A 12357-nucleotide genomic window follows, 5' to 3' on the forward strand; every position below is an offset into this window, starting at 1 on the left:
ATTTACAATTTCTTAATTAAAATCCTGTACTATTCATCTCAAAAAGCTACTCCTGTCTTGAAGGTTAAGCAAAAGCATAATTCTTTGCAGAATCATTTTGCAGGATAAGTGGATGATAAGACTCATGCACATTTCCTCAGGGGGAGGAGAGGGAAAGATAAATGTGTTATCATTCTGTTAAATGTAAGAATGAGCTGTTGGGGGAGGGGGAGAACAGTCACTACAAGTAGAAGTTGGTTCATTTCTGTCCAAATCTACTATCAATATTCCCTGCCCTGCTAAGTCATGTCCCCCCCCCCCCCCCTTTTTTTTTTTTTTTTTTTTTAAAAAACACACACCTTTCACACACCCTCACCCTCATTTTCCGTTTATATTCTGGGTGATGAACATGTTTGGTTTTGTTCTTATACAAGAAATTTCACAATTAATGATTAAGGGGGAGGGGGGCATTGTGTATAAAATAAGCATAATATATACAATTATTAACTGATTCTCTACTAATACAGACTAAATGCCACAATAAGCTAGCAAGATTTTCCACACGTATAAAATTTTCCAGGGATACAGAAAAGACCTTACTTGAAGACAGCAAAAGATATTCCAATCCCATTACTTTAGGGTTGGTTTTTGGTTTGGTTTTTTTTTTGGTTTTTTTTTTTTTTTTTTTTTTGGCATGCCCAAGCGAGAGCATATCCAGAAATGCTAATTGTGCTAAACAAATTAGTAACTTAGCTCAAGCAGCCACTACAGTCTCCTGCTCAGTCCAGGTCTGCAAGCTTAGGTACGTCTACACCAAGCAGCATAAGGGACTGGAAACAGCTGTTCAGGAACTTCGTTCAGACTAATTTCATTTTTATATTTAGAAGGAATTTCTCAGGGTCACTACTCCACTTTTTTCCATATATAGCTAGCTGTTCATTGCATCGTCTGTCTTGTACTCTAGAGAAAGATCAAGTGAAATGTCAGGAATTGAAACTCGGCAACACAGCTCTTAAGAACCATGGGGCAATTAGTAAATTGAATACCCACAGCCAATAGTTCAGCAGCACTTTCAGGCCTAAATTTTGTGGGAAAGTCGAATAAAACAGAGCAGAAGGAAACAGCTATAAACAAGAACTGTAAAACCAAACAAGTGGAAATTAAATGCAGTCATTGAAGGCAGGGAGTGAGATGGTGCATCTATGTTTTTACTTTTCATTGCTGTACTGCGATGGCCTGCCAGCACTCACTCTTCAGACACTGAGCTTTTCCCTGACAGACAAGTATTTTGACATGGTAAAAAATATCCCCACTGAGTTAACCTTGGACAAAGTTTGTTATTGTATTCTACAGTCCAATTCCTCGAGAAGTTATATTTAAAATAAAATCTCACTTCACTTTCTTGCTCATAGTTAGTTTGGATGGTGAAGCATGATTTTCCTATGTATTTTCTTACTTGATTCTCTTTCTGTGGTTAACACAGGATAATAAAGAGAATGACACTACCTAGTCACAAGTTGGGAGATGTTGGAACACATTTCACATGCAATAAGTACATGAGATTTTTTTACAATAAAAAAAAATTGCTGTAAGTTTTCCCGTGATAAATCCATGAAGAAAAAAAATAAACATAGAAGCACTACAATTTAATCAGCACATTGTTGATATGACTGGAAGTTACAAATCATTACAAACACAACTTGTATTTACAAATTACAAATATCTTGCATTGCAAAGCACTGAGGTTGATATCTGAAAACATGTTCCTGAAGTTATTAATTACGTACAGCCTGTGCTGTAGGATGTGCTGGTTTAATGTTTGGCAGAAACCACTGTTGGAACAACTAAAATTTAACCCTCTGTCAACATGAAAGCTTTAATATCTCCTTAGCTGTACAGCCATCTGATGAGTTAAGCTTGAGAGGTGATCTTTAAATCTGGGGATGTGAAAACTCTGTACTTACCTGCTGTACAAATTTCTGGTCAATATATCGCTTTGCAATGCTAGGCTGGAAATCCGGGCTCTCCAAAAACCTCAGGAAAAATTCATACACCAACTACAAACATTGAAATGAAAACTTTGGAGTTAGTAAGTACACCATAACACAGATCTCAGCCCTGCCGCCAAAGTCAGTAGCACTGTTCACATGCTTAAAAGGTACAAAAGGAAACTGAAGACTAACACATCACTGCTTAATCACAGCCTCTACCAGAATTTACTGAAAGGATTACAGTAAGTATCAAGAACACTTTAACTCCCAGAAGAGTCAAAGTTTAATAAATAATCTACTGAAAATATCGCTATTACACAAAAAACAACCTGAAAGTATGACATATTCTCACATTTCCAACTAGATTAAGAAATTATTATGTAGGAGTAAGTTACCGAACACTTAGCACTGAGGGTAAGTTAAGTGCTCTAACATTGCATAATTCCTTAAATGGATGAAGGAACTTCTGCTAAATGTTCTTGAAATTGAGTTTCAGCAGCAAACTCCAAAAATGAAAAGTCAGATTAAAAAGCTGAATGAATACACAGCAACTTAAGAGTTCATCTTAACATTAGGTTTCTATATCCTGGACACTCAAATTCAAACAACAGAACCCTCTGCAGATTTATCTTCAGCATTCTTTATATTTTGTAGTGTATTATTTCTATTGAGTTCAAGTCCCCATTTGCGATGATCCAACAATGCCTACAGATGGAAAACCAGACAGGAGATAGAGCTAGTGAAGGCCTGAGGTAGCAGAGAGAGGCATGAAGAAGCCAGAGCACAAGTCTCATATTTTGGGGTTCATCAGAAGTCCAAGACAGAAAATACTGTACTTCCATAACAATGGCAGATTTATAAAATACACATAAGGCATCTCTTAACTACAACAGAATTGAGAGGAAAGATGTCTTGCATTCAAATACATTCAGGGCTGCTTATGTTCTCAATGCCTATTTCTTAACTCCATGTTAGTTAAACAACTGATTAAGAATAATACTAAAATGCAATTTAGATACATAAAGACATCACTGACTGGACTTCCAAATAAAACCTACACAGGGCTGTGGTCACACTCACAGGCACGTATTTCAACTATGACCACTAAGAGTACTTATTAAACCCTGAGTAATTCATAGATATACTTATGAAGTTCACTCAAGAGAAATGCTTGACAATAAGTACTTTTTATCTAGAAGATTTGAGATGACAGTTACTTACACACAGCCTCAAGTAGGTTATGCTGTATCTGCAAAGCAGAAGCTTGGAAACACGAGTTCCCTTAAACTTTCTTCCCCTCTGACAGAGTATAACAAGAGCTTTTCATATCAGCAGTTTAAGTGTACACAAATTTCATGTAACAGAACCATATTAAATCCCAGGCTTCCCTGTACAGCCTTAATTTGTCTTCTTGTGCATAAACACAATAGCACATAGTTGCATAATAGACAACATAGGACAATTTTTAAAAGCTTAGTAATAGACAACCTAATAATATAATTTTAAACATTACCACACTCCATCCTCTGTCTTAGGAAGAGATCAACCATGGCTGTTTAATATCTTCACCAGTGACACAGACCATGGGATGGAGTGCACCCTCAGCAAGTCTGCAGATGACACCAAGCTGAGCGGTGCAGTTGACATGCCTGAGAGATGGGATGCCATCCAGAGGGACCTGGACAGACTCAAGAACTGGGCCCATGTGAACCTCATGAGTTTCAACAAGGCCAAATGCAGGGTCCTGCACGTGGGTCAGGGCAACCCCTGGTATCAAGACAGGCAATGCTACAAAATCAGAAGCTACCACTGGGGGGGGGGGGGGGGGGGGGGGGGAAGAGTGCGCCAGGTTATCAATAAGAAAGGGCAAGTTGATCCTGAAGGCCTGGAGTAATATATTCAGGATGAAACTCAAGGATTGCAAAGTCACAGTTAGAGAGCCAAGAAAAAGCTCTGCTAAGCACTTGCAAGCCTTTAAGCTGAGAAAGGAAGGGATGCCAGTTCTGAATACTGGGTAACTGTAGTATGACTAAGATCCATCTATACAATGAAGCGACATATGAAATCCTGGGATATTCCAGGAAGATACTGACAGTACAGAGATGCACAGTCCTACACATGTCTGAGGAAATTTATTTAAACCTGCAAGGATACAGAGAAGGCGCTACTAGAGTTGTCATTAACAGAGCACCTTTTATGAGTGAAGACTAAATTAGCATGCTTTGTTTCCCCTAAAGGACAGAGGGAGGAAGGACAATTAAGGCTTCTTTCCATAAATAGATATAGGGACTGCAATAAACACCAAGCAGAAGAACTAAGTTAAAGCATAATGCCGTAACACCTTGGTATAAGCTGTCCAACATTATGTTTAAGATATCAATTAGGGCCAAAACCAAGGTACATCTCATCTATAAAACAGAACAAGTCAATATTAATGCAAGATTCTCAATATATGACAACAAATTAATCAGCTACATGTCTCATTTCTAATAGAGGGAGTTACTGCACCATCTAGTTCAGTTATAGCCATTTCTCCTATGAATTAGGATCAGCTACATATAAGATAATAATCATCACAGCCTTTAGTCTGCAGAGTTATTTTTTGTGATAACTTGTTTCTTACTTGGTTTAAAGTCTTCAATACTATCCTGAACATGTACTTTTTATAGCAAATATTAGAAGTCCACTTTTTAAACAGGAGCATTTGTTGATACATTAGAACTGTAATATTATAGGGACAGAGTAGCATTTTAACTCTCTTAAAGGGGAGAGAATGGTATGCAGATGTGTAGTAGGTATTAATCTTTTATCCAACTACTACCTGGGTAGAAGTTGCTACATAACTTATTTAACAGATACTCATTGTTTAAATTTGGCAATTGTGGTGGTTTTGACTAGGACAGAGCTAATTTTCTTCACAGTTGCTAATATGGGGATACGCTTTGTATTTGTGCTGAAAACAGTGTTGATAACACAGGGATGTTTTCGTTACTGCTGAGCAGTGCTTACACAGAGTCAAGGCCTTTTCTGCTCTTCACATTGCCCTGCCAGCACGCTGGGGGCCACAAGAAGCTGGGAGGGGACACAGCCAGGACAGCTGTTCCCAAGTGACCAAAGGGATATTCCATGCCATGTGACAGCATCCCCAGCATATAAAGCTGGGGGAAGGAGGAGGAAGAGGGAGATGTTCAAAGTTACAGCATTTGTCTTTCCAAGTAACCTGCTTTCCTGAAGGTGGCTGAACACCTGCCTGCTAATGGGAAGCAGTGAATGAATTCATTTTTTGCTTTGCTTGAGTGCATGGCTTTTGCTTTACTGATTAAACTGTCTTTATCTCAACCCACAAATTTTCTCACTTTAACCCCTCTGATTCTCTCCCCAGTCCCACCAGGGGGAGTGAGCAAGTGGCTGCATGGTGCTTAGTTGCTGGCTGGGGTTAAACCACAACAGGCAAGGAACTACCTGAGATATGAACTTTGATGATTACAAGTGATTTAGGTTTGTTCAACTTTTAGCAGTTATTTGAAAAAAAAAAAAAAAAAAGATTCAACAATATTGCAAGTCTATCACGTGATTGATACAGCAATGCTACAAAAATCACGAGATTGGGAAAGGAGTGCAACAATAGAATAACTAGCCAACTGTTACCAAACAACAACGCCTATATTGTAAAGTTCCCTCCCTTCTTCAATGCAAAAAAAGGGTGGGAAGAATGAGGAGATATCTATTTCTTGCTCAAAAGACAAATAAAGGCTATTGCTCCATTTTTGTTACTGTCACAAGAAACCGAACATCCACTTGTATTTTATTGAAATTGCACAAAAAAGTTGAAGTGCAGAAAATAAACCTCATAAGTAAAGAGCATAATTACCTGAAATATCCATGTATTTTTAAGACATACATATACCACATTTTAACAGTGCAATCACTCAGTTAAAGAAAAAAACAAAACCAATGTTTTTTAAGCAATCTGGAAGACTTACATTCTGCCATATTTATACATGTGGAGAAAAGCACCACTTTGTTTCCCTCCCAAGTATAGAAACTGAGTTGTATTATAAAAAGAATTTTGACATTCTTACCAAAGTCACAATATGACTCAAGTAACCATTCACAGTTCTTGCCTTACAAGAGGGCTTGAAAATAAAGGAATTGTATACCTGTATGTGGGGCCATGAGGCTTCAAGAGTTGGTTCATCTTCTTCTGGATCAAAATCCGGATTATCACTAGGTGGAAGTGTTCTGAAAATATTAGAACTAATCTGCAAGAGAAAAAAAAAAAAAAAAGTTTAATTGTACCACTTTTTATGCTTCCACAGACCACAGTCAGCAAGGTACTGCTTTGATCCTAGAGTTACATGAAGCAAAACCAGCTTAAAAAAAATTAAACCTATTCTTTAGATAAAAAACAGCCAAAAGTCTGAAACAGGTCAATGAAAATAAGAAGTAACTCTTGTCTCAATTGTTTTACAAGTTTGTAGCTAGACATGGTCATTTTTCTCTGAAACCATGAAAGTTAAAAGAAAATTTCACTTTCCCCTTATAAAGACCAATTTTTAACTATGCAACACTCAGAGCTGAGGTTTTATATAAGACATCAAATACTAACATGACTAACCGATTATGACTCAAACAGAGCTCTCTTCACATGTAAGGCAGACAATCTCCAAAAATATATCTAATTTCAGTTCTTCACTTTACTTAATTTCAAGGTATTTCTTATTTGCAAGTCAGAACTGAAGAATTGTTTACAATTTTTCACCTTTCATAATCTCAAGATGTTTCAAGGTTTGGGGAAGTCAGAAATACATAACAATTGTAACTTTTTGATTTAACACAGAGTAACTGAAAAAATATAAGAAAAATAGCTACCAAGTTGCTTTAAGTATGACATAGTCATATCAAATCAATTTCAAAAGGGCAACTTTAAAAAGGTTTCTTCAGGGATTTTTGAAGTATATAGAAGTCTGGATAGAAGACCAATCTTTCAGATGTCAAAAGAAAAATAAATGTCATCTCTTCTGCCAGATTTAACATACTGGATTTTAAATCTCTAACATGAACAAAAGAGAACATGAAGTTAATTTCATTTCTACACTTTCTACCGTTTTTTCAGGGACACGTTTAGCCCAACTTTTCCAATCATCTTTCAAATTCTTCAGTCTTTTTGATCAAACCTGTTTCAAAGAGCTGCTAACCACCCAAGCCTACTAAACACAAAAGAAAGAATATTTGACAGTTTGCAGCAAATGCTACTCCATGGAGTCTCCAAGGTGTTTGAAGAATCTTGCAAAAGGACTTTAAAAGATCCTGAAGTCACCCAGCTGGCTCTGCATAGAAGAATCAGCTGCCTCATTAAACAAGATATAAAGCTATTGCATGAAATGGCTTTTCATTTCCTCCTATGCGCTTCATTCTATGACCTGTCACTGTCTCCTATTGGTACACAGTAAAGCTGCAGACACTGCTGCTCTAGAGTAGAAGGGCAATGATGTTCTGTGTGGATGGGCACTACAGCAGTCTCCTAGTTTACTGCACAGTTGAAAAACAAAACAAAAGAGTACAGTTGCCCTTTTAAGGTTGTAAACACAAGGGAGCACAAGAGAAACTGGTTGGGGGAAGAGGAACAGGAAATAGGAGTCAGAGAGTATGAATTTTAATCAAGCCCAAAACCACAATCTTGGTTCTGTTGTTTGATATTGTCTACTTTTATTAGGTATTCAACAAAAACATCCAACATACAAATCAGTCCCCTACAGAGACTTCCCCACCTCTGCTTGCAAGTCCTCTAGTACTGTCTCTTGAAAATGCATCCTTTTGTTTCTAGATGCATCTTGCTGAACTGAACCAGTCAACCCATTTAGCACAGAACACAAAAGTTAAATCCAGAACAAAGGTGGTGGGTTATTAAACATACTTCTCTAGCAGAAACAAATAGCAAGCATCTCGGCCAGATCTTTAGGAAACTAATTTTATGATTTTCAGGGTATTCAGCCCTTCTACTAGCATTACTGGTCTCCTGAGAACATATGAAACTTAGAACAAACTGTGTACCAGTTTTTATGTACTAACCCATCTCCCTAAATAACTGGTTCACTTTATGATGTTTTAAATACTTTTGCTTCCTGTCTCATTTGCTTCTTTCTAATGTATTGCTAATAGTATCAATCAAAAAGGTAGTCTGGGTTAAAACTATCATTTTTGATATGGGCAAATTCTTCTCTATATCCTCATACATTATTTAAAACATCCCTTTTCCTACGTAAGTGACATCTTATCCCAAAACTGTGATTTGAGAAATACAAATCATAAAAGGCTTTTACAGCTGCACAGGTTTCCAGAGAAACCCAGCATTAGCTTTCTAAATTAAATCTCAAAGTTTTTGAAAGTGACATCTGAAAATGTGCCAGTTAAGGGACTTTTTTTCTTTTCTCTTTTTCCTTTTTTGTTTTAGTAAAATATAATTGCTGTATCTTAATACCTTATGTCTGTACACTTCCCAAGGAGCTAAGCATTTGGAGATACTAGATTTAATTCCAGTTTCTGAGTGTGCAGATAGGGATACCCGATGTTTTTTGAAATTCTGAATTCACAGCTTGTGCAAGCTGCTAGGACAATCTCATTTGCATTGGATTTTTATATGCTGGTGGGGAATGAGGGGAAGTTGGCAGGGACAAGGAGATGGAGGGGTAACGTGTACCAGAGGGACATTTCTGTTATGCTCCTAAATCTGACTAAGGATAGAACTTTCTAACTTCCCAAGAAGTTTTAAAACTTAAAATATTCACAATGCCAAACCCTCATTTGCTGTTAGCTTCAGAGTACTTTCAATTGTGAACTTCCAGACAGAGAAGACACTAATTTTAGATGACCTAGAAAGGAGATGCACAGACCACTGTGCTACCCCTTCAAAACTACTTGTAAACAAAACTCTTCCTCAGTTCTTAATTCAAAGGCTTTGGCAAAGGAATTATAGGAAAAACAGGTTGCCTAGGACACCAAAAAGCATATGTCCTGTGCATCTGCCTAAACAAAAAGATTTTTTTTTTTATCTTGTTCCATCGTTGGTGACTTGAAAAGACATTTGTATCATTTCAACTAGCGCTCCCTATTCTCAGGATCCAAGCAGAACAGGGACAACTACACAAGCCACTATTGCCCAGTACTGGCCTAGCAGCTATCATGGTAACAAAGACCACATGAAGGGAAGGAATGCTAGGAGACCTCCTCACCTGCACAGGCCTTGCCTATGCACTGGTCAAGAACAACTTTTTTTTTTTTTTTTCCTCTTGATATCTGTAAGGTATTGTTGACTTTGCCTCCCCCCAGGACTCGGGCAACTCCAAGGAAACTGGGCTGATTCCTCTACAAGCTTGAGGAAAACGATCCCAGGCCTAGGGAAAGACAAGAGGCTTTGGAAAGAAGTTAGCTCCGCTTCTACTATTTATGCTACTCTCGCTTTTTTCAGGGAATTTTTGTAGTCTCTTCATCCTTTACTACCAGTCAGATGACAGCTGGGTTTCATTAAGGCTGATTTCTACTTTTTCATCCCCAAAACACTATCCTGCAAGCTCTGCAAAATGCTCAAATGCTTTTCCTTTTAATGTAGTAACACTGAACAGTCTTTAAAAAAAAAAAAGAATTTAAACCTCAAAGTTTTGCTACAAAGAAAGGCCTCAAGCCTGACACACGTGCTGTTTGGAGGGAGAGACCTATCCAGAGTTCTTTCTGAAAGCTGGTACTTGGTCCTAATTCACAAAGACCTTTGCTGCTGCCAGTTGCCAGGGAGACTAGAAATACTATTCAGGTTTGGACAGATCTTTTGTCTCAAGCTCTGAAAAAGCTCTCACTGAGCATTTAAGGCCTTCTTCATTTTCTGTGATTTTAGGGGAGAAAAGGAGATGAAAATTTGTTGTGGAAGGAAAACCAAGCATCCACAGAGCCCAATCATTTGCACAACAACAATAACCTCAAAAGAACAGCTCAACACCACCTTATCTCCAAGAAAACAACTCCAATATAAAAGAAAATCTCCTTTCAACAAGTATGATAGGCTAGTTAGTATACTCTTTCTTTCTTCTAACAAGAGGCTATAGAGTGCACACAAAGTAAGAAAATAGTGCAATGATTCAGGCTTGCTGCCACCAGCAGCAAAAAAAACCAAAACAAAACAAAAAAAAAAAAAACACAAAACAGCCAAAGAAGAGTGGACATACTCTGTCCTTTATTTTCCTGTGTAAAAAACATTTCGGACAGAAACACAGGTCCTTTAAAAAACAAAACTATACAAAAACAAACCCCAGTGTCCTAGATCTTTTATAGAACTTAATAAGCATCCGGTGAAACAGCCAAAATGATTAAAAGGGTTTCAATAATCCTAGCCCTATAATATAATGGCAAAATTCTACGCTTATTTATATTAAACATCTGATCTTCCATATCAGCTGCTCACAGAAAAAAACAAACAAAACCCAAACAAAAACAAAACCTTAAGAAAAAATAGCATGCACTGTATAGAAGACTACAGAAGTCATAGGACACATATTTGACCTGGTCTGCTTACGCTTCCAATAGCTACTTTTAAAGTCAGAATTTTGCCTATTTAAACTTAACCAAAGTTTAGAAAACCATTAGCCTAAATGCACAGATGCTAAACATATTCTTTTTACATTTCAAATGTCTAGAAAAAAGCAATTTAAAAGTATTTCAGATTATTGTCAGATGTCCTTCAGTTACGTTCGCTGTACACAGAGTATAGGCATATCCAAAATATCACTTACGCAGCATTTGAAAATGCATATAAAAAACCTGGGAAAGTCAACACACAATGACCACAAATATTTTGTTGCTTATTCAACAAGCCATTTGTAGAAATTGCACAGTACAAGTCATCCTGTGGTTGACAACTCAAGCAAACCACTTAAGACTATTCTAGCACAGCTCTCCAAGGCCAAAACAGTAACAAACAGCCATAAAAAGTATTTACAAAGTAGAGTTGCTTTCTTACACTGATAAACCTTTCTGTTGACACTAGTACCCACAAGAATCTTTACCAGAAAACTGTAGCCTGTCACTCCACTGCAGTTCTTAAATAAACAAAGACAGGCAGCACTGAAATATTTCAATTTCCTGAATGAGAACAACTTCAAAGCTTAACCAGACTGCAAGCATCTGCAATATACCAGTTCTTTCATTTTAATTAACCTGAACACATCATATTTCAGCTAATAATTAAAACTTACAAGTTGTTTGTTTTTACAAGCCTTTCTAAACAATCTTGTAAGCCAAGTTATCATTAACGAATTATATTTTATAAGCAGAATAACCAACAGCAATTCTGAGTTAGATGCCAGCACAGTCGTAAACTGATTCATTTATTTGATTAAAATTCAAAATGTAACAAGAGCATTCTACTTACCATTTTCACTATGTCAGCATAAGCTGATTCAACAATGACTCCACGATTTGTTGAAACGTATTCAACCAGTTCATTCAGTGTTGCTCTCTTAATTTCTTTGCTTTTCAGGTCTGAAACAGAGTCCATGAAGTCAAAGAGTACACAACACTGTTGCAACTTCTGACAAAAAAGATCTTGCTGTTCATTAAAGGTGGCATCTATGAAAGAAAAAAAAAAACACAACACAAAACCAATAGAACACTTAAGTTTGTAGAAGCAAAGTCAGGATTTCTAAGTCTCTTTCATTGACTAAAATTTGGATAGATATCTTTTTTATTATGCGGAATAGTATGCTCTATAGTTAGAAAATTAATATGGAATATTTTCAACACTGAAAATATCTGTTAGAATGAAAGACCCACCACTCACAACCTGTGTTTCATACAAGAAATAACAAATAAATATATGGCAGTAAATGTATGTGGGGAAAAAACAAGTTCCTGAATTAACTTTATCTGAAATATGTAGACATTAATAAATACTAACTCTCCCTCACCAAAAGTCATATCCAGAAGCAGTGCATCATACTAACCTTTCATTCATCCGATTTGTCTCATTCTGTTCCCTAATCCTTTATTATGTAACCTGCTTAAAAGCTGTAAAATCTGCTTTGAAGGAACCTTGTCTTTTTACCCCAATGCAAAATACTTCACATACTTCTGACATCATGTGATGAATGTTTCTCTTAAGAATCAACTCAAATATTTCCAAAGGGATTAATCCTGAGTTTCATGCTTTGGTCTAAATAATTTATTACAGTCTTAGTCATGTAAGGTTTTCCAGCTTTTTTGGCCTATTAAGACAACTTATTTGGCTATGACTTGGCATTTTCATTTTAGAGGGCAGTTTCTCTCTAAGCTCACAAGTAAAATTCGCCCATTAGTACTTCACATTAGGTCTAAAAAAGATGGATTATTAAGTACGGTACAC

At 36.9% G+C, this 12357-nt stretch overlaps 1 protein-coding gene across 2 annotated transcripts in view; it reads right to left on the reverse strand.

Moving 5' to 3' along the window:
- Positions 1-12357, reverse strand: part of PPP2R5A (protein phosphatase 2 regulatory subunit B'alpha) — a 44471-nt gene that overhangs the window by 14414 nt on the left and 17700 nt on the right. For both annotated transcript variants that reach the window (XM_082480372.1, XM_082480371.1), the window contains exons 2-4: positions 11389-11585; positions 6131-6232; positions 1944-2036 (exon numbers count right to left, since the gene is read on the reverse strand). In XM_082480372.1, the coding sequence (XP_082336498.1) occupies positions 1944-2036; positions 6131-6232; positions 11389-11585 (392 nt within the window). The remainder of the gene's footprint in view (positions 1-1943; positions 2037-6130; positions 6233-11388; positions 11586-12357) is intronic.

Source organism: Vanellus vanellus, assembly GCF_965231255.1.
Source record: "Vanellus vanellus genome assembly, chromosome: 3".
Classification (NCBI taxonomy): Eukaryota; Metazoa; Chordata; class Aves; order Charadriiformes; family Charadriidae; genus Vanellus; species Vanellus vanellus.